The sequence below is a fragment of the Mchenga conophoros genome, linkage group LG6 (genome assembly GCF_057382185.1).
Source record: "Mchenga conophoros isolate Kocher_MC1m ecotype Shallow Benthic linkage group LG6, M_conophoros_male_GT1.1, whole genome shotgun sequence".
Classification (NCBI taxonomy): domain Eukaryota; kingdom Metazoa; phylum Chordata; class Actinopteri; order Cichliformes; family Cichlidae; genus Mchenga; species Mchenga conophoros.
The window spans coordinates 27,849,585-27,870,618 of record NC_140531.1 but is presented as its reverse complement, the minus strand read 5'-3'; the positions used below and the strand labels follow the sequence as shown (position 1 = coordinate 27,870,618).

Genomic DNA, 21,034 nt, shown 5'->3' with positions numbered 1-21,034 from the left:
AGTAATGGAGGGGGCGTTTCCGCGATGCACGTATCGAGGCTTGCTTCATTTATGGGAGGAGCTGAAAATGATGACGTCCGAAGCCTCGCTGCCCGGCTGTACCACGTGACTGGTTCATGAAGTGGTTCGAACTTTGTCGCGAGATGTGACAGCGATACAAACCCCTCAGACTTCAATCAAAATGTGGGTGTTTGATGGAGAGCTGCGGTTAGTGAGAGTTGGAGACAGCTGGGAGGCAGTTTGGAGGTTTATGAGAGTGAGGAGAGAAACTCAGGAGAGAATGGAGCCAGCTAAGAAGAGGAGGATGTCCTCCCCTGTGTGGGAACATTTTGATCTTATTCCTCCCAACAAGGTATTTCTACAGAAGATGTATTTTCATAATACTGATGGTGCAATACAATTTATGTTAAGCTGTATTTACTTTTGTACAAGGTGAAGTGTTTGCTATGTGCCAGGGAGCTGGGATATAACAACAACACCTCATCCATGCTTAGGCACTACAGAGCTTTGCATGAGAATAAGGGGAACAGCGATTGTTGAGCAAGACCAGGTGAGCCATCAAATGCCATGATAATAATAGCATGCCGTAATGTTACTAAATGATATAACAATATTATACAACTGTAATAAGTTACGTGTGTGATATTTATATTTGTGCTTTGTTTTTATTGTCTTTCCTCAGGAGAACAATCTCAAATAGATGAAAACCTGGTTAGCATGGTGATTGAGGACTCCCAGCCATTTAGCATTGTGGAGGACAAAGGATTTATAAGATTTGTTAAATCATTAAATCCTAGCTATGTTCTCCCCACTAAAAAGGTCATAAAAGCAGTGAAAATTTAGTTTTTACTGAATAAAATATGGGCAGGACTGACGCCTCAGTGTGTAGCTGTCCATACCTCAACGTTACAAAAGCACAACCACTGTCCACACCCCAACCACACCTCACCTCACAGTAAATGATCATTTCCATTTTAAGCATTTCCAAATAATCATTTTCCATACTGCCAGTATAAATATACACAGTATACTGCATCACTACAATATACATGTTTTACACACTCCTTTTGTTGTTGACATTTACAGGCTGTGTGCAAAAGGCCACACTCTTCAAATTCATGCCAACTAATATTTTTACGTCCAGTAGGTGTCCTACTAGAGCAAATAAAGCTTCAAGAAGCTTTGCGCTGGGGTAAACCAATTGGATGAAAAGCTTCAGTGCTTCATCTGCCCATCACTAATGTATGCATGAGCTTTGAAGTTTAAACATTTTGGGGGACGTTATTCTCTTACTTATTAAACACATGCTCCCATCCACTCTCTTGGTCCAGAAGCTCCATAATCCAAGTGTCCCAACTCAGGTCTGATGGCATTTTTTCAGTGGTGTTTTTAACCTCTTGGGAACTTTCACTACATTCCTTACTTGATGCAGAAAGAAGAAACGAGTCCATATCCAACCTTCAGAGCAGAGGCGATTAAGATCGGTATGGGTGTCACAGGTGTACCAGTCCGCCTTTTCTTCCAGGGCGAGAGGGGTTGCCATTCTTGTTCGCAGAACTATTCCTTTTATATTCAAAACTCAGATATGTGATCCAGGTGGGAGGTTCATACTTGTTACAGGTACAGTCAACTCCACCCCTGTAGTCCTCTTGAACATCTATGCCCCTAATTTTGACAACCCTGACTTCTTTAGTAAAATATTCAATCTTGTCTCACAATACAATGACCATAATATCATTATCGGTGGTGATTTTAATTGTTATTTCGATCCATTGTTGGATAGGTCTTCTGCGTCCCTGGCCCCAACCTTGAGAGCTGTTTCTGTACTCAATACTCTTACTAAATCTTTGGACTTGGTTGACATTTGGAGGCACCAGCATCCGTTAGAAAAGCAATACTCTTTCTTCTCCCCTGTCCATGGCAGCTTCAGTAGAATTGACTATTTTCTTATTGATTCCAGGCTTATTTCGAAAGTGGTTAGTTCCACTTATCACAGTATTTTAGTTTCGGACCACGCACCTCTCTCAACGGTAATTGACTTCAACCTATATACCCCCCAATACAATTGGAAATTTAACCCCTCTTTATATCTAAATGACTCTTTTACGGTTTACCTATCTACTAAAATCGCAGAATTTTTACAATTTAATGATAATGGTGTAGTTTCAGACTCTGTTTTGTGGGAGTCCTTTAAAGTCGTTATTAGAGGCCATATTATTGCTTATCAAGCTTCTCAGAAGAGGGACAAACTCAGGCTGCGTACTAATATTGAGGCAGAGCTGTCTGTGTTGGAGGAGAAGTATCGCGATACCGGGGCTGCTGACACACTTAATACCATTCTCAAATTGAAATATGACTACAACCACATGTTGGGGGAGCAGGTCATGAATTGTATTCGTCGATTAAAACAGAAGCATTTTGAGCTTGGTGAAAAGGCTGACAAGGTGCTTTCCAGACAGCTGAAGGGCATTCAAGCTGAAAGGGCGATACACAGAATTCTCTCTGCAACTGGCCAGTTGCTGTCCGATCACAAGCAGATAAATGACAGATTTCGCAGTTTTTATTGTCAGTTATACACATCTAGTACTACGGCCACAGTTGCTGAAATCACTAATTTTCTTAATGCTTTAGACATCCCGACTCTTCCTGAGGCTGCACGGGGCTTACTCGATGCAGACTTTACGCTGGAGGAAATTAGAAATGCAATCTGCTCCTTTCCTAATGGAAAAGCATGTGGTCCGGACGGTTTCGGGATAGAGCTTTATAAGACACATATTGACGTTATCGCTCCCCTGCTACTTCGGATGGTAAATTGCGCAGTGTTAAACGGCTCATTCCCTCATTCTTTCTACGATGCCCATATATGTCTCCTCCTGAAAAAAGACAGAGACGAAACTAATGTTTCTTCCTATCGTCCCCTAAGTCTTCTCAACTCAGACCAAAAGATAATTGCTAAAGTCCTAACCAACCGGTTAAATAAGCACATAGGCTCTATAATTCATCCTGACCAATCGGGTTTTATCCCCAATAGATTCTCTTTTTCTAATACTAGATGTCTCTTAAATGCGATGTACTCAACGACACTGCCCAATTCTGCGGTGATTTCACTCGATGCCCAGCAGGCTTTCGACCAAGTGGAATGGAGTTATTTGTTTGCTACTCTCGAAAAATTTGGTTTTGGGTCGAATTTTTTGAATATGATTAAGTTGCTTTACGCTTGCCCTCGTTCCTCGGTCCTTACCAACCATGAGAGGTCGCTCCCGTTCCTCTTACACCGTGGGACAAGGCAGGGTTGTTGCCTCTCTCCAATGCTTTTTGCTTTAGCTCTTGAGCCGTTGGCCATTGCCATCAGAGCCAATTCCCATATCTCTGGTATAAATTGTGGCACGTCAGAGTACACCATCGGTCTGTATGCAGATGATATCATATTGGCTCTTTCAGATTTAAAGATCTCCCTTCCTCCACTTCTTAAGCTGATTGACAGCTTTGGCCACCTATCAGGGTTCACCATAAATTGGAAGAAGTCTGTTCTTATGCCGCTGTCGTCTGGTCTGGGCCCTGATTTCCTGTCTAGTTTGCCCTTTAAGGTCTCCCAGGATTACTTTTCATACCTGGGTATTAACATCCCTAGGAACTCAAAACTCCTCTTCAGGCTTAATTATTCGGTTCTAACTGATGAGCTCAAGTGTATGATAGATAGGTGGAAACTTCTCCCACTTTCAATGATTGGCCGTATCAATATAATCAAAATGGTTGTGCTCCCTAAATTCATGTACCTATTCCAGAACGTTCCTATTTTTCTCAGGTCTTCCTTTTTCAAAGCGTTGGATGCCATTATCATGCCTTTCGTTTGGGCCTACAAGCCCCCCCGCATCTCGAAGTCTCACTTGCAAAAGCCCTCGGACGAGGGTGGTCTGGGCCTTCCAGTTTTCAGACATTATTACTGGGCCTGTAATGCCAGAGCCTGGGTCTTCTGGAATCTGCCTATAGTTGGTGATGCTGTGGGATGCAGGTCCAGCCCTAAATGGCTCGAATTGGAGCTTAGCACTGCTATCGAGCACACTGGAGCATCCTTGCCAGCTATCTTATTTTCAAAATCGGTTATTAAAAGTGCATGTGATGACTTTATTCTTTGCAACTCCGTAAAAATATTGAATCAAATTAAGAGAATCTTGAACCTCCCGGTAGTGTCAACTTTTGCCCCGATCTGCCACAGTCCTAGCTTTACGCCTAGTACAATGGATGCTGCTTTCAAACAATGGCCTGTCAAAGGGTTAATTGCTATAAAGGATCTTTATATTGACAATCATTTTGCCTCTTTTGCTCAGCTTCAGACAAAGTACAATCTCCCTACAAGTCATTTTTTTCGGTACTTACAAATTAGGAATTATGTCAAGCAAGCATTCTCAAATTTAGATACCATCCCCATACAGCATGTCTTTTACAATATGATGAACGAACCTCCCACCTCAAAACACTTAATTTCTCGGCTTGTCAACCTTTTTTCTTCGGCAGCCCCCTCTTGCCATATTAAAGAGGCTTGGACAAGGGACACTGGTTTGGTTATCTCTGACGATCTATGGGCTGAAGTGTTAAGTCGGATAAAACTATGCTCTGTTAACGCCCGGCTTCAGTTAATTCAATTTAAGGTTGTCCATAGACTGCACTATTCCAAAACCAAATTGAACAAGATTTTTCCTAACGTTTCCCCCAAATGTGATAAATGTAAACTTGTGGACGGTACTCTTGGGCATCTTTTTTGGTCCTGTTCTACGCTTACAGCCTTTTGGACTAGTATTTTTAGTTTCTATAGCACTGTTTATGATAGGCAACTGTATCCTGACTGTCTTATGGTGATCCTGGGCTGCTCCGGCGACTCCTTGGCACTTCCCTTTGCTGTTCAACAGGCCCTCATGTTTGGTATGGTGATTGCCAAACGTTTGATTCTGGGGGAGTGGAAATCTGCCTCCCCTCCCTGCTTCAAGAGGTGGCTCGAGGAGATGGTCTCCTGTCTATACCTGGAAGAAATTCGGTTCTCTACGTCTGATTCCATGGAGAAGTTCAGGAAGATATGGGGGCCCTTTATAGACCACATTAAGAAGGACAGTCCACGCCCTGGGTCCTGACCACATTGTTTTAACTGCTTTCATTCTGAGCTGTTGCCCATAACTGTTTTTGCATGATTGTTATCAGCTCCTCCTAGCGATCTTTGGATTTGATCTTGTGGATTGGACTCACTAGATTGTGAGTTGTTTGACATGTATACCAGTTGCTTTGTTTGCTTCTCTGCTGTTTTTAATAAGTGCTGGCCTTGTACCCTGTTGTGTGGTTTGTTGCTCTGTTTTTTTTGTTTGTTTGTTTGTTTGTTTTTTGGTTGTTATTGTCTTTATTGTCTGTGTTCTTCTGTCCCGCTGTTTGTGAATGTGTAAAAAAATTTTGAAACTTGCATAAATAAATACATTAAAAAAAAAGAAAAAAAAAGAAAGAAGAAACGAGTCAGGGATGCATAGCAAGCACAACAAGACAGCAGCAGCCCAGACCTTTCACCAACTGAAGACATTTGCAGCACCATAAAACATGACAGAGAAGAGCTGGGACTATGTGAAAGGGTGAAGTGCTGCAGTAAAGTTGCAATGGTCCTATCTTTTATACAGTCTATAGTTCACTCTATTCGATTACCCTTTTCTCATGTTTTTGTTAGTTAGGGAGATAAGACATTGTTATTTGGTTTTATTCTTTTCATAAATAAGTTTTGTACATCCTTTAGATACGGTCCCTTTTGTTTGTTGTTTTGGGGTCCACCCCGAAGCTGTAGTTCGCTCCTTTCCTTTGTTAGAATTCAATCACTGTGAAAAAAAATCACCATCAAAATTGTACTGGTTGTGTGATGTGCTGCTTGGGGTCAGACAGGGGTGGATCACCCTTATATTATGGTCTGGCCACCCTTAGACAGGCCATAACACTAACTAAAATGAAAATTAAAACTAGACTTATAACTGGCTGGCTGGTGTCCTTACCAGTGTCCTTGGGTCTGAACTGTGGGCTCCTCTTTCCAGGTGTTCGTACTGCCTGAGTGGCACCAAGGTGTGCTGTCTTGCCTCTTTTGGGTTTTCTGCATGTTTCTGGCTCAACATGCAAGTATCCACTTCTTGACGTTCGCTGTTGGTTGCAGCCACTTGAGGTTTTTGGGCTCATTTGGGTTCTCAACACTGGGCGACTTTGATGGGAGTGAAAGCATCCTCACAACATAAATCACCACACTACCTGCTTTTGTTTCAGGTTTTTTCTTTATCCTTGTTAACATGTTTGGGTACTGGGTTTACCTGTAATGCATTTTGTGCTCCAAAAGCTGTTATTTTGTGCAGCTGTGCTCCAAAAGCTGTAAGCATGACCTTTCTTATCATTAGATTGTGCCACACCAGCACCTGAGAGAAAAGCTTTGAGTTTGATTTTGTGTTTGTGTTTTGCAGGCACTCAGGAGAATAAGTCATGATGTTTCTTGTGTTTGTCATGTTAGTATCTCAGTGCTTGTCAATCACCAGTCAACAGTGTCACCACTGTGAACAACATCCTGCGACTGTTTGAGCCAAAACCTTCGAGAAGTCCCTGCAGCTGCTTCAAAACTCATCACTGAGCTCGATCTCTCTTTTAACACGCTGGAGACAACAATGAAAGATGACTTTCTTTCATATGCTGCTTTGAGGGCTTTGCTGATGAAGTTCAGCCAAAACAGGAAACATGCAGCAGGAGACAGTAACTTGTTAAAATGTTATAAAAGGTACAATTAAAGATTTTCACCCTACAGGGTTGTCAATGATCCAAGGATAAATGTCTAATTTGGTCAAAAGTTTATAAGCCATTTCTGGAGAGACTGCAGTGGAAATGTTGTCACTTTTGGACTTTGCTACCTGCAGCTAAACATTTGCAGCTAAATCATTTATTTAAAAGCAGAAGCTGCAACTGATCGAGTGAATGTTTGTCTGAAAACTTAAACTGAACTCCAAGCGTACCATTGCTCCAGCTTACCATCTTTACCTGAGTGAATCAGTTTGTTGAACAATCTAAATGATTCAGAAACTTCTGTGACATCAACTTAACTAAGGCTCATTACAAATTTCACAAAACACTGCTGAATACTTTTAATATTTTTTTTATTAGTTATTTTTGTTTTGTTGTTATTTTGATTTTAATAAAACAAAATAACATAAAGAATCAAATTGTTTCTTTGTTTTTTTAAATTTAATTTATTTTACAAATAAATTAATAATAATATTAATAATAATAACAACAAATTAGTGCTGTCAGCGTAAACGTCATTAGTTAAAATGACGTTAACGCTGACAGCACTAATTTGTTGTTCCAGAGAGCAAGCCAAACACTGGTCTAGAAAAGGACGATCTCTAGTAGTGCTGCACTACTAGTAGATTTTGTTTTAACCTCCTAGGACCTGGTGTCCACATATGTGGACATAAGATTTATGAGACCAAAATACAAAATTTTGCTCTTCAAAAACCTGATATCCACTTATGAGGGAGGACATTACACTGCCCCTGTTCAATCGAACTTTAAAATGAATGTCCTCATATGTGGATCTCATTTTTTTGAGAAACAAAAAAAAGATAGTCCGAATCTGATGTCTTTGTTTTCACATTCATCAGGTCCCAATCAACCCAAATGGCACAGAGAAATTAAAAATGCATGCCATGAAAGAGTTCAGGTCTTAGGATGTTAAAAATGTCCCTGCTGATGAGACCAGTGAATGTGGGGCGACGGTGGCAAGAAAAAACTCCCTCCTGGAGGAAGAAATCTTGGGAGGACCAGGCTCTCTGGGAGGACCCTTCCTCCTGAGGGCAATACTTACCAGTACTTGTCCTCCAGTGTGCGATGGTGGGCTGGGACGAGTGTTGTTTCTTCTCAGCATGATGATGACCTTCCTTCCATTTCCTGTTTCAGAACTGAGAATGAAGACAAAACTGGTTAACAAGGTAACAGGACATTTAAAAATTCTCTCACTTCAGGATGAGATGCTGTGTCTTCTTACGTTTCTCTTGTAAAACAGCATGTAGGCCGAGTGCTGCTGTTCCTCACAAGCTGCCGATCCGGTTGTGTGGAGCACCTGTGCGTCATTATAGGTGAGCCAGCGATCTGATGTAGAGTGCTGACTCTCCTCAGGATGGACAGAACTACAGATGTAGTGTCCTGAAATCACATTAAGACAAATGAATCCAACTTCTGGAAGTCAGCTGATTCAAGCAAACAGTGATTTTGACTTAGTGCGTCTTAGAACATCAAAAGCTTTTGTGTGTGAGTCCTTCACTGAAAAGTAGAAAGTTTTCATTTTCTGTTTGTAACAAGTCTGTTGTTTTACCTGACTCTGTGCCTCCATAATGATTGATGATGCTGACAAGACTATAACAGCCACCACCCTGAGAAGGAACAAATCCAAAGAGTGTTAGTTTCACAAAGTCTCACATCAGAGCCATAATTAAGCTGATTTGCTGAGGCTACGTCCACACTAATGCGTTTTCGTTTGAAAACACATCGTTTTCTCTCCGCTTTGACCTCCCGTCCACACTGAGATGGCGTTTTCCTCAAGGAAAAACACAGCATCTTGAAAATGCTCTCGAAAACGCACACATTTCAAAACGGAGTTGTCCCGTCGCAGTGTGGACACTCGAAAACGCAGACTTTCTAAAACGATGACGCATTTTAGCCATGTGATGCAGTCATGTGAGCAATTAAACAAAGATAGCCGAGTGCATTATACAGCGGTTGTTTTGATTGCTCTCAACTTTGACAGCCCTAAAAAAGATTAATATCAGTTTGTACATGCTCCGGATAGCTTTTCTTCAAATTCTGTAATCCTCACTCACTTTTGCGCATGCGCAGGACTGGAACGTAAGCGTTTTCGGCCGTTTCAATGCAGACGCACAACTATTTGAAAATGACTGAAAACACTAGTGTGGACACGGAGTTTTCAAATCTATCAGGGCTAGTGTGGACGTAGCCTGAGACGTTCTGCAGTCTCTTTTTACCTGATTGGATGGCACCACCAAGTCCCTCTGCAGCCTGACGGGGTCATCCACCTTCTTAATGTTGTAGGTTTGTGTAAAGCCAAACCTCTTCAGATGCAAGATCAGGACTCTGGCAGAAAAGAAAAAAAAAACACAAACAAGGTAGAAAATAAGAAGAATGAGTGTCAAACACAAACAGAAGATGGGAGAAAACGACTGCTCAAGTATTGTCTCGAAAAACTCTGATATTTGATGCGCCACAGTTTGGAAACCTGGTCAGTCGATCACTTCTGATGTGACCTTACTCACCTTGGCAGTGTATCAAAAGACGACTTCAGTTCTGAGGCCGTCCCTCCACAATCACAGCGAAATTCTATTTCTTGTTCCTGAACAACAGCACAGAGAAAACAGGCTTTATGGTAGAAAGAAATCTCAACATATGCACACACACATACGCACAAACACTAACAAAAAAGGTGTGTTAAGATCGCTGACACTACAACTCTATTGGAATTTGTGATCTTACCTTCAAGTATGTCTCTAACATGTTTATAATAGACCCCTCTGGAACAAGGTCAAGAGACAAGCTGGTGAAGTCCTCGTGCTGTGATGATTGGTGACCACAGCTACACATTTCAGGAGTAACGTAGTTAAAGTAAAGATCAGGTAGGTGGAAAAGAGGTATATGAAAATATTGCAACCAGCTCTGCGTTTCTGAAAGACAGGCTTACCTCTTGCATGTCCTCATGTTTTCCATTTTAAAAATGTGATGCTCTTCTACTGGGCAGGTATAACTTTGGCCCAGGAGAGCTGCGTTCCTCTCCAGGTGAGGTGCGAGCCTTTTGACCTCATTGAGGAACAATGTTAGGAATTCATGAGCGTCCTGAAAGAAAAGCAGAGAGATTTAAAACAGTACATCAAAATCAGAAGGTAAAGCAAAAAAACAAAATGTCCAAATAGCTGACGCACTTTCTGTGCACTGCCGGTGTATTCAGGAGCTTGACTGCTGAATGCCTTCTTAAAAGCTCTTAGGTGGTGATCTTTAAGGCCATAATCTGTTGACTCATGACAGTCCCTGACATCAATGAGCCTTCTGTAGAAAGGAAAGGGTAAACAGACATTTCTGCTGTTAGATCTCTTTGTTCTTCAGGTTTTTGAAGAAAGTAGAAGGTTGACGTAGCGCACCTTAAGAGCTGAGCTTCTGGATCTGTGCTCCACAAAACCTCCTGACGCCTGATGTCTCTTATGAACTCCTCAATGTTGAGGAGGCTCTGCAGGCAGGAGTTCATATAGCAGGTGTTTCCGATGTTTGGAAACCTGACACACACGCACAACGTTTACAGTATCAGTGTAAAAGAATTCATTTTCTCCACTTTGACAAAGTGAGCTTTGGTCTTTGTGCACCACGTGTACTCACCCGAAGCAGTCTATAGTCCCAGTTTGACTTTCTATTATTTCTCCACCGCATGCTACACTGCTCCAAAAAGGTAAAAACACAAACACAAAATTAGGAAAGATGTCAGGATGCTGAGCAGTGTATGTGCATGGATGCATGAGCTTTGAAGTTGAAACATTTTGGAGGACGTCTTTCTCTTACCTGTTAAACACATGCTCCCATCCACTCTCTTGGTCCAGAAGCTCCATAATCCAAGTGTCCCAACTCAGGTCTGCTGGGATCGTTTCCGTGGTGCTTCTTACCTGATATAAATATATAGGACATAGCTGTGTGCCTCATTGCTCTTAATTGCTCTCATTTAACTGTGATGAGTAAATGCTTGATGACAGTGACTCTTTCCATAAAACATACCTTCCCGGATTTAAAAAGAGTCTTCACAGTGTTGCTCTCTGCCTCTGCATCGCTGTCAGTTTGCTGCAGAGGACGAACAAACATAAGTTTATTAAAAAGTACATTTTAAAGAGAATGTGTATTTCATATGTTTTGTGTAAAAGCAAACCGAGGAACAGCAGAAGATGTGTCTCCATTTTCTCTTCTTTTGGCCATTTTCAGGGTTAGCTGGTGTGGCAGCAACAGAAGCATCCGGGATGCTGATGAGGACAAAAGTGTAAATGTTGTGGAAATTTATAAGAAGGAGTACATTTTGCTAATACAGATTGCTAATAAAAGTGAATAACTGTAATGGAATACCAACATGAACAAAATCATGTATTTTATACATTTACACTCTACATTTTCAAACGCTAATCTCTGCATCCATATAAATAATAGACAAGACTAGAAGGAGTAAAAAAGATGTAAATACACAAGGTGGAAGAAAAATGCCAATAAAAGGGAAATAAAAGAGCTCCAACCAAACCACTGCTATAAATATCTCCAGCAGCATTAAAGAGTGGCGCATTTCTTTACCTCTGATGAGACGTAGAAGGAATTTCCTTCTCTGCCACGTTTTGTTTGTGTAATTTCTGTTTAGAAACAAGAAAAGCAACATCAGTAATGGCATAAAACAAACATACCAAGTGGGTCTCTCCATGAAAAGTGTCCAGTTAGAGAATTTGGTATTATTTCATATTATTTATCACTTTAGTGAGCTGTCAGCTCATGAAGCAGATATAGGAATATCTTTAAATAAAATAAAAACAATTTATTCATGCCTTAAATTGAGTTTTAAAGTTTGTCCTATGAAATACAAAATCCTTCATTTGGTTCTGATCAAAATTCAGTTTTTACAGAAATCATCCATGAAGCTTCAAAAATGCTTATTCACCATAAAAAATATTTAGAGAAACATCCTGCAAGTCTCTTCGAACTTACCTTTCTGTGAAAAAAAAACGTTTAAACATCTTTGAACTTAATTTGAGGACATGGCTGTGTGCTAAATTGCTCTTAATTCTTCTCATTTAACTGTGATGAGTAAATGCTTGATGACAGTGACTCTTTCCATAAAACATACCTTCCAGAATTTAAAAAGAAACCAGCGACACTTTTTTTGTGTCTTCACAGTGTTGCTCTCTGCCTCTGCATCGCTGTCAGTTTGCTGCAGAGGACGAACAAACATACGTTTATTAAAAAAGTAAAGTCACTTTAAATTAACAAGTGCAATTTAAAGAGAATGTGCATTTCATATGTTTTGTGTAAAAGCAAACCGAGGAACAGCAGAGGTGTCTCCATTTTCTCTTCTTCTTTTGACCATTTTCAGTAACAGGAGCATCCGGGATGCTGATGAGGACAAAAGTGTAAATGTTATTTTTCAAAGTGCAAATTTTTAACAAGGAGTACATGCTGGAGATTGCAGATAAAAATTAATAACTGTAATGGAACAAAATCATGTATTTTGTACATTTACACTCTACATTTTCAAACGCTAATCTCTGAATCAATATAAATTATAGACAAGACTAGAAGTAGTAAAAAAGATGTAAATACACAAGGTGGAAGAAAAATGCCAATAAAAGGGAAATAAAAGAGCTCCAACCAAACCACTGCTATAAATATCTCCAGCAGCATTAAAGACTGGCGCATTTCTTTACCTCTGATGAGACGTAGAAGGAATTTCCTTCTCTGCCACGTTTTGTTTGTGTGATTTCTGTTTAGAAACAAGAAAAGCAACATCAGTAATGGCATAAAACAAAGTATATGGTATGAAAATACAAAATCCTTCATTTGGATTCAAAATTCAGTTTTTACAGAAATCATCCAAGAAGCTTCCTTAAAAGTTTCAAAAATGCTTGTTTACCATAAGAAAATATTCATAGAAATGTGCTGCGAGTCTCTTCAAACTTACCTTTCTGTGAAAAAGAAGTTTAAACATCTTTGGACTTGATGTGATCGCAGCCAAAATCTCCTCAGCTTTGCAAAAGTTCAACTGAAAACAAGCAGTCAAAGGTTGTATATTTATAAACTTTCAGCATAGAACGTTCATACCCTGAACAACAAACATCATCATTATGATGTATGGGGCAAATTTGCATATTTTGGAATGTATGCTCATTTGAACTGTATGGTGCTCGTCTCCAAGCAACTGCTACACAAAACAGGTCAAGTCAAGTGGCTTTTATTGTCATTTTAACCACGTGCAGAGGTGCTGTACAGAGTGAAACGAGACAGCGTTCCTCCGAGACCCTGGTGCTATATATGACATATACGGACAAACCCAGGACTACATAAAGTGCAGTGTGCATAAATTGCAAAAATAAACAAGACAAAACAGTGCAAAACGTGACAGAACAGGACGAAACAGACACAAGACAATGGAAATGTGCAAAATGCTGAGTATTGTGCAAAAGTAACTTGGTGTCTGTATGTATGTATATGAGTGTGAGATACTGCAGATAAGTGCTTGGTAGTGACATGTGTGAAGGTGTGCGTGTGCCAGTGCAGTCACTGAGTGTACAGGGGTCTGACGGCTTGTGGGAAGAAACTTTTCCGTAGTTTGGTAGCGAGGGCCCGGATGTTGTGGGACCTCTTTCCAGAAGGCAGCAGGGTGAAGAGTGTGTTTGAAGGCTGTGTGGGGTCCTCCAGCAAGCGGGTGTTATAAGGAGGGGAGAGGGGCTCCAATGACCTTCTTAGCTGCTCTCACAATCCGTTGTAGGGTACTGCGATCCAATACGCTGCAGTTACCATACCAGACAGTGATGCAGCTACTTAGGATGCTCTCATTAGTCCCACTGTAAAAGGTGGTGAGAATGGATGGTGGGAGATGGGCTTTCCTCAGCTTCTGCATGAAGTAGAGACGCTGCTGGGCCTTCTTGGTTATGGAGCTGGTGTTGAGGGAGCAGGAGTGGTTCTCCGCCAGGTGGACACCAAGAAATCTGGTGCTCTTGACGACCTCCACAGAGGATCCATTCATGTTAAGTGGGCAGTGATCCCACTGTGCTCTCCTGAAGTCAACGATCTCTTTTGTTTTGTTTTGGTGTGCTGGGGGAGCAGCACAGCAAAGAAGGACTCATCCAGGCTGGAGAAACTGATCAGGAGGGCTAGCTCTGTGGTCGGCATGAAGCTGGACACTCTGGTGACAGTGGCAGAGAAAAGGACATTAAAGAAACTGATGGACATTATGAACAATGCTGGGCATCCTCTGCACATGGCCATTAACAACCAGAAGAGTCTGTTCAGTGACAGGTTGCTTCTCCCAAAGACAAGAACTAACAGACTTAAAAACTCCTTTGTCCCACACGCCATCAGACTGTTTAACTCCTCTCTGGAGGGGAGAGGGAGGGGAAACAGGAGGACAAAGGAGGGGGGAACAACTAAGCTGTAGTGCCTCTTCACCTCACTGTGCAATACCTTTTGTGCAATACTTTTGTAAATAGTCAACAGTGCAATAGACTCAATACTTGAAATGTGCAATTCACTTGTATTTTTATTTTTTATTCCTATTTATTCTATTTATCCCCTTCGTATATTTTATTTATATTGTCTCTGTATTTATATATGTGTGTGTGTGTGTGTGTGTGTGTGTGTGTGTGTGTGTGTGTATATATATATAATATTCAGTAACTCTGTAACTTCTGTCGGTGCTGTGCTTTTTTGGAAATCGAATTTCCCAGAGGAACCCACCCGAGGGATTAATAAAGTTCTATCTAATCTAATCTAATCTAATCTAATCTAAACATTCAGAGACAGGTTGTTGACTCTACACCTCTACAGATGGCCCGCAGTGCAACCCTTCAGCTTCCTAGTAAATGCACCTATATACAAATTTAAAGACCTAGGAGACTTACTTCTCGTCACAGAGTTGTAGCATTCACAACATTTTCAGAAAACTTGAACTCAAGGTCAAAGTCACTGATATTCAAACTGACCCCAGAACTTTAGTAAATGCACCAATGGCATCAATTCAAAATCCTGCCCCTCGTTCTCGACCAAGCTGAGTATACAATTATGAAACAATCATTTCCCATTTTATTTCACTATCTGTAACTAAGACAAATAAACAGTATTTGGGACACAAGTCACTATTAAAGTGGTTAGTGAGACTGTGTCTTCTTACGTTAATCTTGTAAAACAGGATGTAGGCTGAGTGCTGCTGTTCCTCACAAGCTGCAGATCCAGTTGTGTGCAGCACCTGTGCATCATTATAGGTGAGCCAAGGATCTGATGTAGAGTGTGGACTCTCCTCAGGATGGACAGAATTACAGATGCAGCAGCTGTTTCCGATGTATGGAAACCTGACACACAAACAAAAGTTTACAGTATCAGTGTAAAATAATTCATTTTGTCCAGGTTGAGAAGGTGAGCTTTGGTCCTTGTGCACCACGTGTACTCACCTGAAGCCGTCTCTAGTCTGAATTTTATTTTCCATTATTTATCCACCGCCCAAATGTTTCACTACGCTACTGCAAAAAGGTAAAAACACAAACACACAATTAGACGCTGAGCACTAGATGTGCATGTATGCTAGTGATGTGTCGAGTAATGGAGGGGGCGTTTCCGCGATGCACGTATCGAGGCTTGCTTCATTTATGGGAGGAGCTGAAAATGATGACGTCCGAAGCCTCGCTGCCCGGCTGTACCACGTGACTGGTTCATGAAGTGGTTCGAACTTTGTCGCGAGATGTGACAGCGATACAAACCCCTCAGACTTCAATCAAAATGTGGGTGTTTGATGGAGAGCTGCGGTTAGTGAGAGTTGGAGACAGCTGGGAGGCAGTTTGGAGGTTTATGAGAGTGAGGAGAGAAACTCAGGAGAGAATGGAGCCAGCTAAGAAGAGGAGGATGTCCTCCCCTGTGTGGGAACATTTTGATCTTATTCCTCCCAACAAGGTATTTCTACAGAAGATGTATTTTCATAATACTGATGGTGCAATACAATTTATGTTAAGCTGTATTTACTTTTGTACAAGGTGAAGTGTTTGCTATGTGCCAGGGAGCTGGGATATAACAACAACACCTCATCCATGCTTAGGCACTACAGAGCTTTGCATGAGAATAAGGGGAACAGCGATTGTTGAGCAAGACCAGGTGAGCCATCAAATGCCATGATAATAATAGCATGCCGTAATGTTACTAAATGATATAACAATATTATACAACTGTAATAAGTTACGTGTGTGATATTTATATTTGTGCTTTGTTTTTATTGTCTTTCCTCAGGAGAACAATCTCAAATAGATGAAAACCTGGTTAGCATGGTGATTGAGGACTCCCAGCCATTTAGCATTGTGGAGGACAAAGGATTTATAAGATTTGTTAAATCATTAAATCCTAGCTATGTTCTCCCCACTAAAAAGGTCATAAAAGCAGTGAAAATTTAGTTTTTACTGAATAAAATATGGGCAGGACTGACGCCTCAGTGTGTAGCTGTCCATACCTCAACGTTACAAAAGCACAACCACTGTCCACACCCCAACCACACCTCACCTCACAGTAAATGATCATTTCCATTTTAAGCATTTCCAAATAATCATTTTCCATACTGCCAGTATAAATATACACAGTATACTGCATCACTACAATATACATGTTTTACACACTCCTTTTGTTGTTGACATTTACAGGCTGTGTGCAAAAGGCCACACTCTTCAAATTCATGCCAACTAATATTTTTACGTCCAGTAGGTGTCCTACTAGAGCAAATAAAGCTTCAAGAAGCTTTGCGCTGGGGTGAACCAATTGGATGAAAAGCTTCAGTGCTTCATCTGCCCATCACTAATGTATGCATGAGGTTTGAAGTTTAAACATTTTGGGGGACGTTATTCTCTTACTTATTAAACACATGCTCCCATCCACTCTCTTGGTCCAGAAGCTCCATAATCCAAGTGTCCCAACTCAGGTCTGATGGCATTTTTTCAGTGGTGTTTTTAACCTCTTGGGAACTTTCACTACATTCCTTACTTGATGCAGAAAGAAGAAACGAGTCCATATCCAACCTTCAGAGCAGAGGCGATTAAGATCGGTATGGGTGTCACAGGTGTACCAGTCCGCCTTTTCTTCCAGGGCGAGAGGGGTTGCCATTCTTGTTCGCAGAACTATTCCTTTTATATTCAAAACTCAGATATGTGATCCAGGTGGGAGGTTCATACTTGTTACAGGTACAGTCAACTCCACCCCTGTAGTCCTCTTGAACATCTATGCCCCTAATTTTGACAACCCTGACTTCTTTAGTAAAATATTCAATCTTGTCTCACAATACAATGACCATAATATCATTATCGGTGGTGATTTTAATTGTTATTTCGATCCATTGTTGGATAGGTCTTCTGCGTCCCTGGCCCCAACCTTGAGAGCTGTTTCTGTACTCAATACTCTTACTAAATCTTTGGACTTGGTTGACATTTGGAGGCACCAGCATCCGTTAGAAAAGCAATACTCTTTCTTCTCCCCTGTCCATGGCAGCTTCAGTAGAATTGACTATTTTCTTATTGATTCCAGGCTTATTTCGAAAGTGGTTAGTTCCACTTATCACAGTATTTTAGTTTCGGACCACGCACCTCTCTCAACGGTAATTGACTTCAACCTATATACCCCCCAATACAATTGGAAATTTAACCCCTCTTTATATCTAAATGACTCTTTTACGGTTTACCTATCTACTAAAATCGCAGAATTTTTACAATTTAATGATAATGGTGTAGTTTCAGACTCTGTTTTGTGGGAGTCCTTTAAAGTCGTTATTAGAGGCCATATTATTGCTTATCAAGCTTCTCAGAAGAGGGACAAACTCAGGCTGCGTACTAATATTGAGGCAGAGCTGTCTGTGTTGGAGGAGAAGTATCGCGATACCGGGGCTGCTGACACACTTAATACCATTCTCAAATTGAAATATGACTACAACCACATGTTGGGGGAGCAGGTCATGAATTGTATTCGTCGATTAAAACAGAAGCATTTTGAGCTTGGTGAAAAGGCTGACAAGGTGCTTTCCAGACAGCTGAAGGGCATTCAAGCTGAAAGGGCGATACACAGAATTCTCTCTGCAACTGGCCAGTTGCTGTCCGATCACAAGCAGATAAATGACAGATTTCGCAGTTTTTATTGTCAGTTATACACATCTAGTACTACGGCCACAGTTGCTGAAATCACTAATTTTCTTAATGCTTTAGACATCCCGACTCTTCCTGAGGCTGCACGGGGCTTACTCGATGCAGACTTTACGCTGGAGGAAATTAGAAATGCAATCTGCTCCTTTCCTAATGGAAAAGCATGTGGTCCGGACGGTTTCGGGATAGAGCTTTATAAGACACATATTGACGTTATCGCTCCCCTGCTACTTCGGATGGTAAATTGCGCAGTGTTAAACGGCTCATTCCCTCATTCTTTCTACGATGCCCATATATGTCTCCTCCTGAAAAAAGACAGAGACGAAACTAATGTTTCTTCCTATCGTCCCCTAAGTCTTCTCAACTCAGACCAAAAGATAATTGCTAAAGTCCTAACCAACCGGTTAAATAAGCACATAGGCTCTATAATTCATCCTGACCAATCGGGTTTTATCCCCAATAGATTCTCTTTTTCTAATACTAGATGTCTCTTAAATGCGATGTACTCAACGACACTGCCCAATTCTGCGGTGATTTCACTCGATGCCCAGCAGGCTTTCGACCAAGTGGAATGGAGTTATTTGTTTGCTACTCTTGAAAAATTTGGTTTTGGGTCGAATTTTTTGAATATGATTAAGTTGCTTTACGCTTGCCCTCGTTCCTCGGTCCTTACCAACCATGAGAGGTCGCTCCCGTTCCTCTTACACCGTGGGACAAGGCAGGGTTGTTGCCTCTCTCCAATGCTTTTTGCTTTAGCTCTTGAGCCGTTGGCCATTGCCATCAGAGCCAATTCCCATATCTCTGGTATAAATTGTGGCACGTCAGAGTACACCATCGGTCTGTATGCAGATGATATCATATTGGCTCGTTCAGATTTAAAGATCTCCCTTCCTCCACTTCTTAAGCTGATTGACAGCTTTGGCCACCTATCAGGGTTCACCATAAATTGGAAGAAGTCTGTTCTTATGCCGCTGTCGTCTGGTCTGGGCCCTGATTTCCTGTCTAGTTTGCCCTTTAAGGTCTCCCAGGATTACTTTTCATACCTGGGTATTAACATCCCTAGGAACTCAAAACTCCTCTTCAGGCTTAATTATTCGGTTCTAACTGATGAGCTCAAGTGTATGATAGATAGGTGGAAACTTCTCCCACTTTCAATGATTGGCCGTATCAATATAATCAAAATGGTTGTGCTCCCTAAATTCATGTACCTATTCCAGAACGTTCCTATTTTTCTCAGGTCTTCCTTTTTCAAAGCGTTGGATGCCATTATCATGCCTTTCGTTTGGGCCTACAAGCCCCCCCGCATCTCGAAGTCTCACTTGCAAAAGCCCTCGGACGAGGGTGGTCTGGGCCTTCCAGTTTTCAGACATTATTACTGGGCCTGTAATGCCAGAGCCTGGGTCTTCTGGAATCTGCCTATAGTTGGTGATGCTGTGGGATGCAGGTCCAGCCCTAAATGGCTCGAATTGGAGCTTAGCACTGCTATCGAGCACACTGGAGCATCCTTGCCAGCTATCTTATTTTCAAAATCGGTTATTAAAAGTGCATGTGATGACTTTATTCTTTGCAACTCCGTAAAAATATTGAATCAAATTAAGAGAATCTTGAACCTCCCGGTAGTGTCAACTTTTGCCCCGATCTGCCACAGTCCTAGCTTTACGCCTAGTACAATGGATGCTGCTTTCAAACAATGGCCTGTCAAAGGGTTAATTGCTATAAAGGATCTTTATATTGACAATCATTTTGCCTCTTTTGCTCAGCTTCAGACAAAGTACAATCTCCCTACAAGTCATTTTTTTCGGTACTTACAAATTAGGAATTATGTCAAGCAAGCATTCTCAAATTTAGATACCATCCCCATACAGCATGTCTTTTACAATATGATGAACGAACCTCCCACCTCAAAACACTTAATTTCTCGGCTTGTCAACCTTTTTTCTTCGGCAGCCCCCTCTTGCCATATTAAAGAGGCTTGGACAAGGGACACTGGTTTGGTTATCTCTGACGATCTATGGGCTGAAGTGTTAAGTCGGATAAAACTATGCTCTGTTAACGCCCGGCTTCAGTTAATTCAATTTAAGGTTGTCCATAGACTGCACTATTCCAAAACCAAATTGAACAAGATTTTTCCTAACGTTTCCCCCAAATGTGATAAATGTAAACTTGTGGACGGTACTCTTGGGCATCTTTTTTGGTCCTGTTCTACGCTTACAGCCTTTTGGACTAGTATTTTTAGTTTCTATAGCACTGTTTATGATAGGCAACTGTATCCTGACTGTCTTATGGTGATCCTGGGCTGCTCCGGCGACTCCTTGGCACTTCCCTTTGCTGTTCAACAGGCCCTCATGTTTGGTATGGTGATTGCCAAACGTTTGATTCTGGGGGAGTGGAAATCTGCCTCCCCTCCCTGCTTCAAGAGGTGGCTCGAGGAGATGGTCTCCTGTCTATACCTGGAAGAAATTCGGTTCTCTACGTCTGATTCCATGGAGAAGTTCAGGAAGATATGGGGGCCCTTTATAGACCACATTAAGAAGGACAGTCCACGCCCTGGGTCCTGACCACATTGTTTTAACTGCTTTCATTCTGAGCTGTTGCCCATAACTGTTTTTGCATGATTGTTATCAGCTCCTCCTAGCGATCTTTGGATTTGATCTTGTGGATTGGACTCACTAGATTGTGAGTTGTTTGACATGTATACCAGTTGCTTTGTTTGCTTCTCTGCTGTTTTTAATAAGTGCTGGCCTTGTACCCTGTTGTGTGGTTTGTTGCTCTGTTTTTTTTGTTTGTTTGTTTGTTTTTTTTGGTTGTTATTGTCTTTATTGTCTGTGTTCTTCTGTCCCGCTGTTTGTGAATGTGTAAAAAAATTTTGAAACTTGCATAAATAAATACATTAAAAAAAAAGAAAAAAAAAGAAAGAAGAAACGAGTCAGGGATGCATAGCAAGCACAACAAGACACCAGCAGCCCAGACCTTTCACCAACTGAAGACATTTGCAGCACCATAAAACATGACAGAGAAGAGCTGGGACTATGTGAAAGGGTGAAGTGCTGCAGTAAAGTTGCAATGGTCCTATCTTTTATACA

General features: G+C 41.3%; 1 protein-coding gene across 1 annotated transcript; it reads right to left on the bottom strand.

The window, feature by feature from the left end:
• Positions 1 to 7,156: 7,156 nt before the first annotated feature.
• LOC146572809 (uncharacterized) lies at positions 7,157 to 15,383 on the bottom strand. The gene is made up of 20 exons (XM_085277228.1): positions 15,240 to 15,383; positions 14,963 to 15,140; positions 12,755 to 12,835; positions 12,501 to 12,556; positions 12,117 to 12,189; positions 11,924 to 12,007; positions 11,380 to 11,435; positions 10,970 to 11,060; positions 10,822 to 10,884; positions 10,612 to 10,712; positions 10,432 to 10,488; positions 10,200 to 10,331; positions 9,984 to 10,107; positions 9,746 to 9,897; positions 9,541 to 9,640; positions 9,324 to 9,400; positions 9,036 to 9,144; positions 8,369 to 8,426; positions 8,042 to 8,199; positions 7,157 to 7,955 (listed from the first exon to the last, which is right to left on the bottom strand). Exons 1-20 carry the CDS (start codon positions 15,272 to 15,274, stop codon positions 7,950 to 7,952), a joined length of 1,791 nt encoding a protein of 596 aa, XP_085133354.1. The 5' UTR covers positions 15,275 to 15,383; the 3' UTR covers positions 7,157 to 7,949.
• Positions 15,384 to 21,034: the final 5,651 nt, after the last annotated feature.

Coding starts and splice junctions, on each gene's coding strand:
- LOC146572809 (XM_085277228.1), bottom strand. CDS start 15,274: ATGGAAAATAAAATTCAGACTAGAGACGGCTTCAG. Junction 10,489..10,611: donor TGGGAGCATGTGTTTAACAG/GTAAGAGAAAGA, acceptor TTTTTGGAGCAG/TGTAGCATGCGGTGGAGAAA. Junction 8,427..9,035: donor TGGTGGTGCCATCCAATCAG/GTAAAAAGAGAC, acceptor GTTCCTTCTCAG/GGTGGTGGCTGTTATAGTCT.